The sequence below is a fragment of the Morchella sextelata genome (assembly GCF_020137385.1).
Source record: "Morchella sextelata strain SCLS chromosome Unknown scls_6, whole genome shotgun sequence".
Classification (NCBI taxonomy): domain Eukaryota; kingdom Fungi; phylum Ascomycota; class Pezizomycetes; order Pezizales; family Morchellaceae; genus Morchella; species Morchella sextelata.
In genome coordinates, this window is record NW_025408621.1 from 653,036 (window position 1) to 668,607 (window position 15,572).

The 15,572-nt window shown below is 46.1% G+C and overlaps 5 protein-coding genes across 5 annotated transcripts; 2 read left to right on the forward strand and 3 right to left on the reverse strand.

The window, feature by feature from the left end:
- Positions 1–106: 106 nt before the first annotated feature.
- On the forward strand, positions 107–1,803 carry H6S33_011310 (uncharacterized protein; the record flags this gene model as incomplete). Its single annotated transcript, XM_044842657.1, has 8 exons — positions 107–347; positions 427–463; positions 533–610; positions 962–1,321; positions 1,377–1,536; positions 1,594–1,602; positions 1,664–1,697; positions 1,748–1,803. The coding sequence occupies 8 exons, from the start codon at positions 107–109 to the stop codon at positions 1,801–1,803; spliced, it is 975 nt and encodes a 324-aa protein (XP_044696078.1).
- An 862-nt stretch (positions 1,804–2,665) lies between these two features.
- Positions 2,666–3,332, reverse strand: H6S33_011311 (uncharacterized protein; the record flags this gene model as incomplete). Its single annotated transcript, XM_044842658.1, has 2 exons — positions 2,666–2,959; positions 3,084–3,332. The coding sequence occupies 2 exons, from the start codon at positions 3,330–3,332 to the stop codon at positions 2,666–2,668; spliced, it is 543 nt and encodes a 180-aa protein (XP_044696079.1).
- Positions 3,333–4,929: 1,597 nt separating this feature from the next.
- H6S33_011312 (uncharacterized protein) lies at positions 4,930–5,948 on the reverse strand (the record flags this gene model as incomplete). The annotated part of the gene is made up of 6 exons (XM_044842660.1): positions 4,930–5,127; positions 5,211–5,225; positions 5,272–5,299; positions 5,358–5,471; positions 5,529–5,641; positions 5,811–5,948. The coding sequence occupies 6 exons, from the start codon at positions 5,946–5,948 to the stop codon at positions 4,930–4,932; spliced, it is 606 nt and encodes a 201-aa protein (XP_044696080.1).
- Positions 5,949–12,642: 6,694 nt separating this feature from the next.
- On the forward strand, positions 12,643–14,238 carry H6S33_011313 (uncharacterized protein; the record flags this gene model as incomplete). The annotated part of the gene is made up of 4 exons (XM_044842661.1): positions 12,643–12,921; positions 12,981–13,753; positions 13,810–14,167; positions 14,227–14,238. The coding sequence occupies 4 exons, from the start codon at positions 12,643–12,645 to the stop codon at positions 14,236–14,238; spliced, it is 1,422 nt and encodes a 473-aa protein (XP_044696081.1).
- A 739-nt stretch (positions 14,239–14,977) lies between these two features.
- Positions 14,978–15,553, reverse strand: H6S33_011314 (uncharacterized protein; the record flags this gene model as incomplete). Its single annotated transcript, XM_044842662.1, has 3 exons — positions 14,978–15,162; positions 15,257–15,363; positions 15,432–15,553. 3 exons carry the CDS (start codon positions 15,551–15,553, stop codon positions 14,978–14,980), a joined length of 414 nt encoding a protein of 137 aa, XP_044696082.1.
- Positions 15,554–15,572: the final 19 nt, after the last annotated feature.

A 15,572-nucleotide genomic window follows, 5' to 3' on the forward strand; every position in this document is an offset into this window, starting at 1 on the left:
AGAACAGTGAGAGAGAGAGAGAGAGAGAGAGAGAGAGAGAGAGAGTGCTTGTTCCCGCATGAGAAACCGGGCATTCCACCCCCAGATCACGCGCACTACGATTGCTATGTGCCACTGCATGGTAGCGAAGCTTTTATGGTATGTCTTTGCTGTGCACGCATGGGAATTGACGAGAACTGCCCTGTTTCTCTCGCTGCAGCGCGGGTTTCTCTCCACCCTCAGTGCCTCACTGCCGGATGTCTCAGAGATCGTGCTTCGAAATTGCGACACGCACGCCCCACGTGATCGCCGCCAAGACGGGAAACAGCCTCATGGATTGTCACTCGGGTCAATGACCGGGAGTGAGGGTTTGGTGCTGTGGGGTGGATGATTGCTGTGATGGTGCGGTTCTACTCGTGCTGCTAAAGTTAATACGAGTGGGGCTAGCTCGTATGGCTGTTCTTTATTCACTGGTGTTTTCTGAGTATTTGACCCCCCTACGAATACGTATTCACCACACGGTGCGCTGGCTTATCACCCCTAGTGATTCAAGATTGCTCCGCTGTTTTTTTTCACAAGATATAGATCTTACTGATTCTCCGTATTATCTTCACAAATACGCGGGGCCTAAGTATTAATGTTAGGTTTACAATGGGTGGCATATAGCTGGGGCTGTAGCTAACTAGGTGCCAATGATCGATCACACTACAAATGCAACGAGGGATATCAACGTACCTTTACTCTAATAATAACCAATTGCAGTACAAGAAGCACTCACTATAAATAAGAGGCCCATTAACCCCATTTTACGCCCTGTGGCTATAGCGAGACATAATTCCAAATCCAGCAATTCCGTTTCTTTGTTCCCAATACCCACGTCCCAGAAACCGTGAAGGCGTAGCCGGAACACCACAGCCCGCTCCCCACTTAAGCACTCCCAACTTCCATAAAACCTCCTAAACAAAAACCAAAACCCCAACAGAACCCCAACAAAACCCGCAATAGCCTCCGCACCCACAACCTCCATCGCACCCCCAAACCTCGATAGCGACTTCTACAACCCCCACCTCTCCGTCTCCCTCAACCCGCACACCCACCTCTTCACCTACAACTTCGGCAACCCCCCATGCCTCCGCAATCCGCCCCGCCCCCGCCGCGGCCTCGAGCCCGTCCCCATGGTGCCCAGGCGGCTCCTTGCCACCGACGATGCAGGGCTGAACCCGCTGCACCGGCGGCCGAGACTGTTTGTGCAGAGGATGGCGGCGGTGCAGTTGAGGGAGATGTATAATCCTTATTTGAAGTACCGGGAGGATACGCAGATGGCGGAGGTGGAGTGGGGGAGGTATAAGGCGTTGAGGGGGGAAGATGGAGGGGGCGGTGGAGGGGGAGGTGGGGAGGGCGGAGGTGGAGAGGTATATGCAGGTGTTGAAGGAGAGGGGGGGGAGGAGGAGGGAGGAGGAGAGGGAGGATGGTAGGAGGGTAAAGGCGCTTGTGGGCGCGGTGCGGGCTCGGGCTGAGAAGGGTGTGGGCGGTGGTGGGCAGGGTAGTAGTAGTGGGGTTAGTGGTAGTGGTATTGTTGATGATAATGGCCAGGCTGATTTTGACGATATATAGCTGAATGAGGTAGGACGAGAGTAGCGTCAGAATATGCTATGCATAGGATCTCTCTTTCGGCGTCAAATAGTTTGTATGTAGTAGCAACTCGTCTGCTCCTGAAAGTACGTATTCATCATGCAAGTAGATGAGCCTTTGTAACATAGAACAACAGGGCTCAGAGACTCCTCAAACAAAGAGTTCCAAATCTACTCCTCAATCAAGTGCTGACACTCAAGTCTGTGAGCCTTGGCTCTCATCTTAACACGAGGGGGTTATGGAAGAACTTGCTTGCAACTTTGTTTCCTTGGTGTTTAGAACCCACAAAAAATCTCGTTCCCAACTTCCCACACCTCGGGTGCGGGTTATGGGTTCTCTGCGCGCGGAGGTTGGTTGCGAGTGATAGCCCATGACTTGATCTCGGTCCCCATCACGGCCCATAAGGCCGCCAAACAGCGTTATAGGGATACAAAATAGTGCCGCTGTTTATTTTGGGTGACGGGTATGGTCTGGCTCGCTGGTTCATTCGGGGTTTCGTGGGTGGGCGTGATTAGCTGAGCGCACGCACTAGAAGTTAAATTCTACATGTACGTATTACAGGCCAAGGTTAGCATCGAATTCCTGAGCGGACCAAGACGGAGCCACACATGCCCGCTGCATCGGAGCTTTCTTTGACGACTGCTGCAACATGCATTGATTGTAGTGCACACGCAGAATTACACGGTGTTTTTTTCTTACCAACCCACCCACATCCAGGTAACGTTTGGCAAAGCAAGACGAGACAGGCAAGGTCTGGAGCTCTCGAGACCTCTTTGACTTTTCCTCCCTCCCCTGAGTGTTCTCAAAAAGGAAAATCGCAGCTGGCTCCGGTTCACTGTTTAGTCTGACATTTCAAAAACCGAAGGAAAACAAAACCAGGGCAAAAGTTTGAAGTAAGGCTCTACCCGGGATTCGAACCCGGCAACTCGCTGTCGTACTAAGTTTCTGTTCGAGTACACATTCCAATATGCCAATTGAGCTTGTTGGATTACTAGTTGGGGGAGATCTTAAAGATGGATTTGTATTTTACTTCCGCGCAGCAACAAAAAAGAAATCAAAACAACTCCCTCGATATCCTCCTAGTTCTCTTCTGCTTTCTATCTGATGTATCGCCCCACCCCATCCCGGTCACCACTTCCCTCTCTCTCTGCCCCGGCTCCTCCAAGTAGTCGGGTATTGGGCCTTGTTCCACTATTTTCCGGAGATGCTCCTGCTTAATAAGAAGGGCCTCTAGTCTTTCCATGCGCTCCAGTGTTGCGTACGCCAGCGGCTTGAGCTCTTGCTCAATCGTGTGCTCCAGGTCCTCGAGCTTGGTATAAATGTTCTTCACGGTTATGGAGATAGCGGTCTATGGGCACGATTCATTAGCCCACATAACAGAGAGTTTAAGCAAAACTCAGCCCAACAGCTAGTTCTGAACTAGGATGAAGCCCTTGAGGATATGTTAGAATAAACGAAACAGAGCAACATACACTGCGCTGCTCCCTCTCCTCATCGGACGAATTTGTCTCAGAGGCCGAGTCACTCTCCTCATCATCATCTTCCTCGTCCGCCTCCCCATTCGCCGCATCCGCATCCGCATCCCAAATATTCTCCAGGTTCCACTTCTTCTTCACCACTGGCGCTGTACCGTCCTTCGTAAACGGGGTCGACGAGACCTTGCGTGCTGCGCGCAGAGCGGCCGCTTGTGCTACTATTGCTTTGGGCGCATTGGTGGCCATGGTTTACGTGTTATTTTCAAGGGAAAAACTAGCTTGCCGGTGTTGTAACACTTCTACATACTACATGGCGGGTCCGAGAGGTTTTATTGCGCACGGAGAACAAGGGAGCTATGTAGCTTTCGGGGGTGTGGTAAAGTGAGCATCCTTTGTTTACCCTCGTAGTATGAGCGACAATGAATTGTTGACCAGTGGCGTTTCTCTGCTAGATTCGATTACTGCTAACTAGATGTAGGATCTTCTCCCCTCTTTGTCTTTGTTCCGCACCTTCATTGTCCCCCGCGCCTAAAAACCAGCACTACAATCATTACCCCCGAAAAAAACCTAACCATAAAAGTCTAGTCCCCCGCCTCGTGACAGTTTACACAGTGGGGCCCGTAGCCCCAATAACGGTGTGGCAGCAAATTAGGACATTTAGGGCTGAATGACGTAGCTACCTTCGCGCAAAACTTTAATTCAACGACTCTCACCAGCCGCACACGCCACATGCACAGATCTCACTTACATACCCAAGTGGGGCAAGGGCGCGCGCCAAGGCGCAAAAAACTGAAAGTTGAGGTCAATGATTGCGGAGACAGGAATTAATTAAATGTTTTAATTCCCGCGCGAGGTATCTTATCTGGCGATGGGCGCGACTGAGACCTTCGTAGTAGTCAGGATGGAGATTGGGGGGTCGATGACGCTGCGATGGAATGGGGGCACATGCGCTGTCTGGATCGACGGACGATGGCTATGATAGAAGACCAGCTGCAATCTTCACCCAGGTTCTCGTCGCTCTGCGCTTCGGGTGCTGAAAATTCTGTCCGGGAGGTGGTGGACAGACTCTGCTCCTGCACTGAAGCACGTAGAGTACATACAGCGAACGGGGGGTCGCGTCGACTTGGCTATCACATAGCTCCTCGTGCTTGATTCCCGTCCAATCAATCGACTATATATCTACTATGTAGGTACTCTACGAGTCAGACCGTTGGCGCAGAGGGCCGTATCGTATGCGGTTCTAATGACATTATGCAAAGTCCCGGTATTCGAGAAGCAGGCACCCATGGATGGTGGTTATAAATAGTTATCGCAACGTCCGATGATTGAGATTTTCTCTGTCGATGATGTTTGACTTTTTTCTCGGTTATTTTTTCAGAAGCTATCGAGTGCCAGGTACCCACCTAGATATGTAGAGAGAAATTGTGTGACCACTCCTGGCTGCAATACGCATGCCTTATGTTCTCTTCCGATTTGCTATATATATAGTACGTAGAAGAAGAAAATCGTAGCCGCGATCACAAACACTTTAGGTTATTGACCAGAGTGAACTTCAACATAGTGAGAATTTGTGACAGAGAATTTGTCGTAACAAAGGGAAAAAGTGAGATTAAAGAAGAAAAGAAAAAAGACATGAAATGTAGACCCCCGAGAAACCTCCCTTAAAAAAATCAAATATTCCCTCACCATACCTATACAAAGCCATTTGACCCGCCCATGAATCGCAAAAAAAGAACACCTTAAAGCCCCATAAATATTTGGTATCAAGCCCCAGTCATTAAGAAAAAGAGAAAGTGAGAAAACCAAGCAAAAAAAAAGAAGCAGAAAAGTTCCTAAAGGTTATTTATCGCTCCTGTTCAACATGAGTACCGTTTCCCCCATACTGTCCAACATCTGGCATTTCAAGCGTTCCACTGCCATCGATAGGCGGATGTCCATAAATTCTGTTTTCGTGTCCCTCGTCACCAGTACCCAGCTCCGAAAGTTGCGGTAAATGCGGTGCCTCAGAGGGCTGTTGTTGTGGTTCTTCGTATTTCTCAAACTGCGGTCCACCATTCATTTCAACATCCGTACCAGAAGGGAGAACAGCAGCGCCGTCCGGGGCACCAGTTGGATCAGTTATACCTGTTTCATTGCCGTCTGTTCCCGGGTCGGTTTTCCTGTGCTTGATCAAGGCGTTCACAACCATTCCGAGCGTTCCTAACCATGCAAGCCTACATGGGAGATTTATTAGCGAAACCACCCAGAGGCGACGTAGGGGCATTGATGTACCATGCAAAAGCTCCGAAAGTTGCTGCCGCTTTCGAAGCACCGATCGGGCACCTGAAGTTGGGGTCGCAGCGAAAGGTGGGGATATCTGCGGCCAAAGCAATAAATCCCGCGAACCTAGACACACAATGTTAACCAGGCAATCTTCCTAGCGATGTCTCAGATATTTCGTACCAGAAGACCATAGTAATGGCTTCGACTCCAAGAACACCCCAGCGGTTGTGGAAGTTCGGGAAGAACATTGGAGTAGCAACGAGATATCCCAAGGCGACAAACGACCAAATTGACTATCGCATAGTTTTCCGTAATTAGTTTTCTCTTATGTAAGGAGCCAAAAATTTAAAAAAAATAAAAAGCTTAAATCGTCCGTTCCTCGCGTGCGGAGGAGGCTCTTCGCACGGACTTTGCACGGACTACCGAAGCGAGGGGGTGGATGAAAGACGGGAGTGCGCATACGTTGAACAACAAGAAATTGGCTGAGTCAATCGTGTTAAAAGGACTGAAGACATCAATGACGTAGGCAGATATGCCCAACACGATGATGGCCAGCAGGGCCTGAATGATCCTGAGTGTGAGAATTACGTTGAACTCCATGGTTGAGATCTTTCGGAGAGATTGCTCCTAAAGTTTGAGGTGAGATTAGGGCCTAATTCTAGAGCCTGATTATTCTTCGTGTTCGCTCCTTGTAAGCGCAGATATTAAAGATGAGAAGGGCTGTAAGTAAGGTAACTGAATTCCGTGTCTGAATGAAAAGAGACTGGAATCGAGAGAGGTGATAGAGAATATGAGAGGAGGAGAAGAGGGTGGGGAAAGGTGGAAAAAAGAAGTACAAAAAGAAGGATGTAGCACAAGTTATACTATGTAGCTTCTTGCTCTTAGTCTATGCCTTGCCTTGCTTTCGACTTGAACAACAGGAATGATTGCCGCTAAGATGTAAGGACCCACCCTAGAATCAGTAGAGTTTAGTAGGAACTGTCGATAGAAATACAACTAATAAATTGCTTCTCTCCGAGGGTCAGCAGATCACCACCACACCCGTTCTCGCAGCAAGGAAATAAAAGGCGAAAATCAAACTAACTGATAGTATGTAATCTCTTTAGTCTATCGCGACACACGGTAAAGCGGTTCTTACTTGGTAGGACGTATGTGAATATGGACACGGGCACTGCAGCAGCACTACCTATGATTTATGATCGGGTGAGATATAGGTTGTCGTCACACTCGTCGCAATCGTTGCGGGGCGCAAGAAGAATGATTGTGGCTTGGCAGTCTTTGTATGCCTGAAGGCGACGCGTTCTTCAGAACTACAGAGTGTGGTATGGAAGAAGAGTCGTACTTAGAAGGCTGAGGGCCGATGGACAGTGATGAAAATGAAGACGAAGAGAAGATGGACGACGCTGTTCAAAAGCGCCTTGCGCGCAGGTACTTAATTTGTCTAAATTCCATTGTTTTATCTACCTATCACAGGTTTTGTGACAAGGAAGCCCTGGACTTCTGGCGAATGGATAGCTGCCATGCTTCTGCTGACGTATGTGCAGGGAGGGCACCATTGACGACACTCCTTGTGGCGAGCTTTGAAGGTTATTTGTTACACCAACCTCAAAGTGTATTTTCTAGGGGTTAGGTATTGGACTCAGACGACAGGGTAGTTGCTGCAGGAGATTTGAAACGTTCAACACCATCTACCTATCAGGCTTGACTCTTCTGGACCTGAGCCTGGACATTTAACTCCTCAGAAGATCTCCAGCGCCTCTGTGGGTTGTCTTCAAATGCCAAGCCGTCAATACACGTGTATTTACTGTGCCTGAACCACAACCTGGTAATCTTCTACCAAACCATTGAGTGGGGAGCGTTGCGGCTGAAAACTCTACCACTCTAAATAGACGTTTGATTATCGTGACATATCCATGCTGGAGACTGTTCCTGCATCCAAAACAAACTCAAAACCAGATATTTGTGGATTAACGTCTGTCCCTGTACTCCGCGGGCGCGTGTGATTTTGTGCTGGAGCCACACCATCGAAGATGTGTGATCATAGAATATCACTCGACATTATCAGGAAGGTATCCATTGAAGAATATAGATGTACTGATTTCGCCTAATAGATGTCCTAGTATTCATCTTATAGAGAGATAAGTCTAGGGAGGTCGGGAGCGTTCCACTTTTATGAAATGAATAAGTATAGTGAACCTAGCTCGTTCCATCTCATGAGCTAGGGTAGACTGTCAGCCTAAGTTCCGGGTGGGTTTTGTGGGGTGATGGTACATGCGTGCATAGAGTTATAATTAATTTCTGTTTCATGTCCGCAGAATAATATGGTACCAAGAAGGTTGCCTCCCCATATTTCAGGTCTTTGAGTGCGAGGGTACAGGTTCCTGTCATACACGCCATCATCCCTTGACTTTGCTACTTTGACAGTTTTTATCATATATATCTTCATGTTGTCATGCCGAATTATCATTAGCCTCACTCCGAAATTAAAGTTATCGGCACGCGTGTGTTCTGTTCCGGACAAGAATTTTGCGTAGAGATGAGAGAGTGAGGACAATAATACATGAAGGGAAAATGGACTATCGATGCGCACTAGCCGAAAATCGCAGCATGGTGTGGATCCCCAGAAATTACATAAAGACGGTGGATTTCTCCCGTTCCACTCTCCCCTAGGCCCTTCATCCATCATCAACACCACCTACGTCACTAACATGAGCATCATTAACATAATCACGACAGAAGTGACGTCAATTCTATGGATCCTCTTCTCTACCACAGAAATAGGCACAAAAGAGCTTTCGCTGACCATTATCCATCGCATACTAAGTCGAAAGTCATCACTACGGCCGTTTACAAATCAAGGAGCTAACTTCCCTCATAATTAGTTACGATAGAATCCATTCTAGGCAGAATAACACTCTAGCCTACTTACAGACAAAAATCTGAATTCTCTTACGAACTAAATCAGAGCTGTTTAGCCAAAGTTAAGCTCGGCTCAAAACAACCATAGACCGGATCGGATTATTAATCTCAGGACGAATTTCTCTGCGGCCTGGATAGCTTGTGACCATGGACAATTGAGATTGCCTGGAAAATCGGGGGGAACCAGAGAACTTCAATCCATCCAAGCGAATCTGCCAGTCCAGGCTAAGATAATACACTCCCAGTACATACTAGGTATGGGGGAATATTTGGTCTCGCTTGGCTTGCCTGGGGTCGAGCCTCGATAAGTCACAAAGTACCGGCCGATACGGGGTTCGACAACCAGGACTGCTGTGTCTTAATGAGGTAAATTCCATGAATCTCATTGATAAAGGACTCTCAAGAAAGAAATAAGAATCAATTATCCGGTGGAATGGAACCAGTTTGCCTCGGGTATCACATGGGCTTGATGAGCCACACTGATGAATCATGCTACAGGATAGGCAAGACGCTGCTGGTTTTTAATTAAGCGTTAAGTGGTCTTGATCTAAGCGTTTTGATGGGTCGGACCGGAGATTTATTTATTTATCATTGATCTACCTAGCCTGGCCCGGTCCGCAAATATTACGGGCCATATAATTAATAAATTTAACAGTCCATGGAAACAAATGAATGAGCCACAGCTATTCAATAAGCTTTGTTTCAAAACATTAATGTCACAATCTCAAAAGGAAAAAGAAGCATATTCTATTTGATAGCTTCACCGTTTCTTGAGATACCTGGCAGGTCTCGTTTTGTTATTCATAATTAGACAATTATCCTCTCGCAATACCGGTCTAAAATTCCATTCGACCCGGCCGGCCCGGGAAACAATTCAAAGTCGGCCCGGCCAATATATTTTTAGACAGGTACATCCAGCCTTATAAACCTCGGGTCATTAAGGAGCCTGCTTTAATTAGTCTCGGAAATTGGATTAGCTATTACCAATGAGCGATGAGATGAAAGATCCAGATTGGTATATATATATTTTTGAGACTGCAAGAGATACCTCAGAACATGGAATCAAACTATCAATATTTCATATTTTAGATGTCGTATGAGGACAGAGCCTAATATCCTAATATTTTAGCCGGACTGTGTTATGCGCCAAATGGCACCCCGAGCTAGTACGTCTAAATATTTGTCCGGTCAGAGCCTTAGGCAGAAGACCCTTTTATCGTCCGCCATTCTGAGATATACTCACCCAATGGCAGGCAAAGAATGATCATTTCTGAGACAGTAATATGATCTCTTTTGTGGGCTATATCCTTGAAAATCGGAGAAAAGCACAGCAGGATTTAACTAGAAAGTACAACCACTCCTGCCTGCCCTATGTTTGGCACGCGAAAAGTTGAACACGCCCCCAAATGCGCCACAATCCTTTATTAAGTCGGACCCTGTATCTGTGGAATCTCTCGTAGTACGTGAAGGAAGCTACTATTCTAGAGATCTTAATAGTGGTATTAGTTTTTTGTTAATCTAGCTCATGCAAGGACAACGAAGACTGGGTCAGATTACCAACAAAACGGATCTCGTTATTTACTTTATAGGAATACGGCAACACCATAGTAAAAAGGACTTTACCCCCCGACTTGGACGTAACGGCCGTCTTTTTCTCGGATGGCAATACCGAGGTGTTAAGACTAGCAAATATTCAATCCCACTTGGTTACTAAATAATAAAATTATCACGAAGTAACTAATCATTCCGAAGGGCTAAATGACCCATGGTCATATGGCGATAGTGTAATCGCTTTCAATCACTCATCTCTTCTAGGACCATTTCTACCCAACAGAGATTGAAGCCTGCCTTGTGCTTCTCTAAGTGGGCTGCAAAAGCTCCTCTATAGCTAACCGTATCGATTTATCCCATTGTACTCATGGTCTTGGTTAGGGACACGACTTTGAGGTGATATTTTGAGGTATTAACTCCATGCATACAGAGAGGGGAAGTGCTATATTACCTGGAAGCGCGCATGGGTTTCAATGCGAGGCACAATGTACCCCAGCCTTGAAAGACACGCTATTAATGCTGACGCACTTATCCTAATGCTACAGTGTTGTCTACTCTATGAGGCACTTTTATGGTGAGGTGGGTACGTCAATTGGATCTCTGCCTCGCAACGTTGTGTGATTTAGATCTGGCCTGTTAATATTTATTCCTCGGATGTGACTAACGACACAATTAAAATTGTGATGTCACCGAAGATTCAGAAAGAGCATGTAAAAGAAAGGACCAGAGATAATCATTTATTTTTAAAGAAGATTCAAACGCCCCGAGGCGAGTCGTGAGGCGAGCGGCCTGACCCCGTGAGCACTACCGTTCGAGTGATGAACCATGACCGATGCTATGCCAAGATACAAATATATGCATAAAGTTCTTGGCGAGAGCTATTTATCGAACCAGTGTAGTTAGATTAATACGAACTCGCGAACGAATACGGAAACACGATTTGTAACACCGACGGCCCAGGGGAGATTGCAAGAGTTTGTCGACACCGAACTGTCTATTTAGTACATGTACATGTAGTTTACAAAGACATAGATATGGGCAAGTGTCGAAATTTTCTCAGTATGTGTGATGATACTGTTTACATGTACAAGTACATGTAGTTAAAGGTAGATCGACCTGACATCTTTTAGAAGTGGCCGTTGCGTTAGTTAACATATTACGGGCAACTACATCTACCACTTGAGCTCATGTAGTAGGTACAACTGTAGATTTAGAGGATTAAGTGTAAACTATCCATAATAGAGCGTGACTGTATGTAATGGGTATAAGTACAGTCTCGGAAATGAGGGTAAAATTGCTACCGTGGGGCTACGGTATTGAGCCAAGAATACTGGTTTAAACCAGTATCGTAAGTAGAATACCATATCGATACCGTATCAATACCTTATTCGTACAGCATCACTAGCGTATTGACTAGAACACGGTAGTGAATTTCTACCCCTTTCCGGTACTGTATATGTATGTATGTAAGAATCAGCTTAACTCTACTTAAATCCGAACAGTCTAGAGCACAGCTAAACACATGCACATGTACATGTAAGACTGTGTATATAGCAGCGGAGAGGGTTAATAGAATACATGTATCACTATTACTTTTGCTTATAAACCGTTCACACATACGGACATTTTCGATAAAGAACGTTTTATCAGAAGAAGGAGATTTTAAAGGCCAGGTCCAAACTTCATGTTATGTTTGAGACAAATACATAAGTATAGCAGACAAGGATTATAAACGAAGTACATCGTAGAGGACCATGTCGGTAATCATATTCATGGATTGCAAGGGATATGATCCAAGATCCCGGAAGCCGGTAAGAATGCACTTTACCTCAACGTTCAAATTGGATGAATGCCCTAGCCTCGTGAGTTATGTGCGCGTTGGTGAAGATATTCCATACCTGAAAGTTGGATAAGCGCTAAGCGCGATCTGCGCTTGAGTACAATTCCATACATATATCTGATCCGGAGCTAATGCCTGTGCGGGCGATGCCAAGAAAAGGCACATACCAAGCAATCTCGCCAACAAGCTCGGATGTTTGTTTTGTTGACTGAGACCTCATTTGCCGGCGCGAAATTCATCATCATCCGTTGGCAGCAAAGCTTTCTCGCGGGCCTTGGCATTCCGATGCGGCTCACTCGGCATCAAGATTCCAGTTTGGCAGAAAGGGGCAGATCAAGTGGGAGCCTGCATTAATCGCATTGATCCTAGATCTACAAAGGAAAATTTCAGTCCTCGGATGGATACTATTGAGGCAGTTGCAATTGGCCAAATCACAGTCCGCAAAGTGAACTCACAAAAACTACAGCAATCCCCACAATTCGGATCCTGGCAACCCCTCCCCCCAATTTACAGGCTTCGATACACGAATACGTGGTATATTCAGGTGTGTTCAGTTTACCTCACAAAGTACCCAGCTAGTGGCACAGTGTCTACCCTACCCATTGCGCTCCTTTCCGCTTGACCGCCCGCTCCCCTTTCCATATACTCCTCCGACAGGCAATTTCGTTTAACATCTATTTAAACTTTCCTAGAGCCCCCCAACGTTTGCTCTTCACAATGGTCTCTGTGACGCGATCTCAGACGGGTAAAACACCAAAGTAAGCAATTGCTATATCTCAACCGCAATATTCATAATTCTCGCTTTTCTCCCCAACTGCCACGTTTCCTGAGCTCACAGAGATTTTTTTTTTTTTTTTTTTTAGAAAACCAGCGCACCCGGGGTTTGTAGAAACGCCACCTGTTCGAATATCTCGACGATCTAGATCTGTAGTGCGAACACCAAGCCCTGAAGCTTCGGTGAAAATAGAACCTACCGAGGAAAAGATGGTTGAATCTGGTCTTAAAGAGCGGAAGTCAGCAGCTACCAATGGTAACACTAAGGTAACCAATGGTAAGCCAAAAAACACGGATCACAGGGTCGATAACAGCGGTGAATTCGAGTTCGGGGGCTCACTTGGAACTGGATTTGTGATGGTCTTTTTCCCTATACTCATGTGGTATCTGTGGGTTGGCCAAGTATACTATGATGCTCAATTGCCGCTGCCCAAGAGCGGCCAGCCAATTTCAGAGTTTTTGGAAAGTCTCTACAGCATGGCTCGCGAGGTAACTTATCCTGTTCATTCTGCGCCGAGTGCGTATTTACTAATTGAATCCTACTGCAGAGCGCAATGCCCACTCTCAAAACTTGGACAATCTACTGGGGCTTCCTTGCGTACCAAAGTGTTCTCTATATCACTCTTCCCGGTGTATGGACCAAGGGGAATCCAATCGCTCATCGTAACAATCTCCGCTTGGATTACTACTGCAACGCTGTATGGTCGTTCTACACAACTCTGGCCACGATGGCTATACTGCACGTGACCGGCATTTTCCCGATCACCACTCTAATTGATGAATTCGGATCTCTTATGAGCGTTGCGATCTTTTCAGGGATTGGCGTTAGCTTTATCGCCTACTTCAGCGCTGTTGCTAGGGGAGCTCAGTACAAATTGACTGGTAGCTTTGTTTACGACTTCTTCATGGGCGCTGAGCTGAATCCCCGTATCTTTGGCATAATGGATTTGAAGATGTTCTTCGAAGTCCGTTTGCCTTGGTTTATTCTATTCCTCACTACCTCCGCTGCGGCCGTTAAGCAGTATGAGACTTACGGGTACCTTACGCCTCAGCTTGGCTTCTTTGTTTTGGCGCATTGGTTGTATGCCAACGCATGCTGCAAGGGCGAAGAGCTTATTGTCACAACCTTCGATATGTCTCATGAGAAGTGGGGTTATATGCTTATCTTCTGGAACATGGCCGGTGTACCGATGACATACTGCCATGGTGTTATCTATCTTAGCCGCCATGCCCCAGAGGTGTACCAATGGTCGTTGGGTGTCAATATCTTCGTTTTCACTCTGCTTCTGACCGCATACTACATATTTGATACCTGCAACAGGTGAGTGCCTCTATTGGTTCGAGAGGTCACATATCATTTCCTAATATCCGCTTTAGTCAGAAGAATCGATTCAGACAGATGGAGAAGGGCACTCTTGTTGTCCGCAAATCTTTTCCCCAATTGCCATGGCAGACTCTCAAAAACCCGACTTACATCAAGTGTAAGAACGGCGGAACTCTTCTTACTAGTGGATGGTACGGATTGGCCCGTAAAGTTCATTACACTGCCGACTTTTGCCAAATGTCATCGTGGGGCCTTATCTGCGGTTTCAACAGCCCTATCCCATGGTTCCTGCCATGCTTCTTCATTACTATGATTCTCCACCGTGCCTGGAGGGACACTGAAAGGTGCGCTAAGAAGTATGGTGAAGACTGGGAGGAGTACAAGCGACAGGTTCCATACTTGTTTATTCCTGTAAGTTTATTTAATTCCTTTGCGGCGTTCGGATTGTAGTTTACTAATCGAGGTCATAGTACGTCTTTTAAATTTCAACTACCTAAATAGGTTTACGGAGTCTGTTAGGATATATTTTGATTGAGCATGGCTGGGGTTGGATTTTCTTGGATCTTTATGTGGTCGATATCCAGGGTATGATTTAATGAGCGGGTAATTGGGAGCTTCTACAAGTGTTTAAGTACTTTACCTTCGAGTAATTCAACTACATAATCTCTGTTTCTGTTTGCTTTGAATTCTTGGTTTCTATACCTAGTCCGTTAGAAGTCACTGAGTTGGAATACATATCTTCGGTTTGCCGGAAAATGTACATTCCTGTAAATACATACAAAAATATCATGTAGTCATTTGATGCTTTTTCAGCTTGGCGGCACTTTAAAGAAATAAATATGGCAGAAAGAAACGATTAGATTCTAACTACACTATTATGATGCTTGCTGGTTCGGTTCTTAGTATTGATTTGCCCACTAGCCAGCCGCGTTTTAAACGAATAGAGAGCGTGGAGTATGTGTTGAGTTCTAACAGGTGCCTTTGATTAAACATGCAGGATTAATAACCAGCTGCAGTTAAACTACATACAATATTAGCTTAGCTTGGACTATGGGTATTTACATAATCCAATCCCCAATCTTCCCCTCCAACCATACAGTCATCCAGTGAGACATGAATGGTTGCGCTGAGAGATATATTCAATAATTGTAGGTACAATGCAGCTCAAAGGCCTGATATATACAATTGCCCCCCCCTCAAAAAAAAAGAAAAAAAAATAGTCTATATAACGTGCTTCTCTCCATGGTACGGCGAAAAGATTCCTCTGGCACCCTCGTTCATAGACTTCACGGGCTTGCTGAACTTCTTGAGTTTCTGGCCAGAGGAGTTGCGTAGCAGTTCGGCTTTCTGAAGAATTTGTAGATGGTCGAGTTTTCGCACGCAGATAACCTTCTCTCGGCCATTGACTATAGATAAAACAGGAATTGTTAGAGGAAGTTAGAGCTGATATTGATGGGAGGTGTTCAATGATAAAGAAGCGGCGGGGAGTGGTAAACATACTGTAGCTGCCTCTTATTATGGGGTGCTGGTTGGGTCTAGGTGACACGGTAATCTCAATTTGGGGGTTTGCTTTTGCGAAGTCTGCAAGCTTGTGAGCTATAAATGACCTTATGGGGATTAAATCGGTCGTTAGTAAGTGGTGAGGTGAACTTGGACGCAGGTGGAGAAATCTTACTTCATGCCTCTCGAAGCCCCCGCCCAATCGCAGTAATGGAAGTCCAGGCGCTTGCACTGGAGTACGAATGCGCCGACACCATTCTGCGCCTTCGACACAGCGCGGAGAGCAGTTACAGGCATGCTTGTTTGTCGGTCTCGT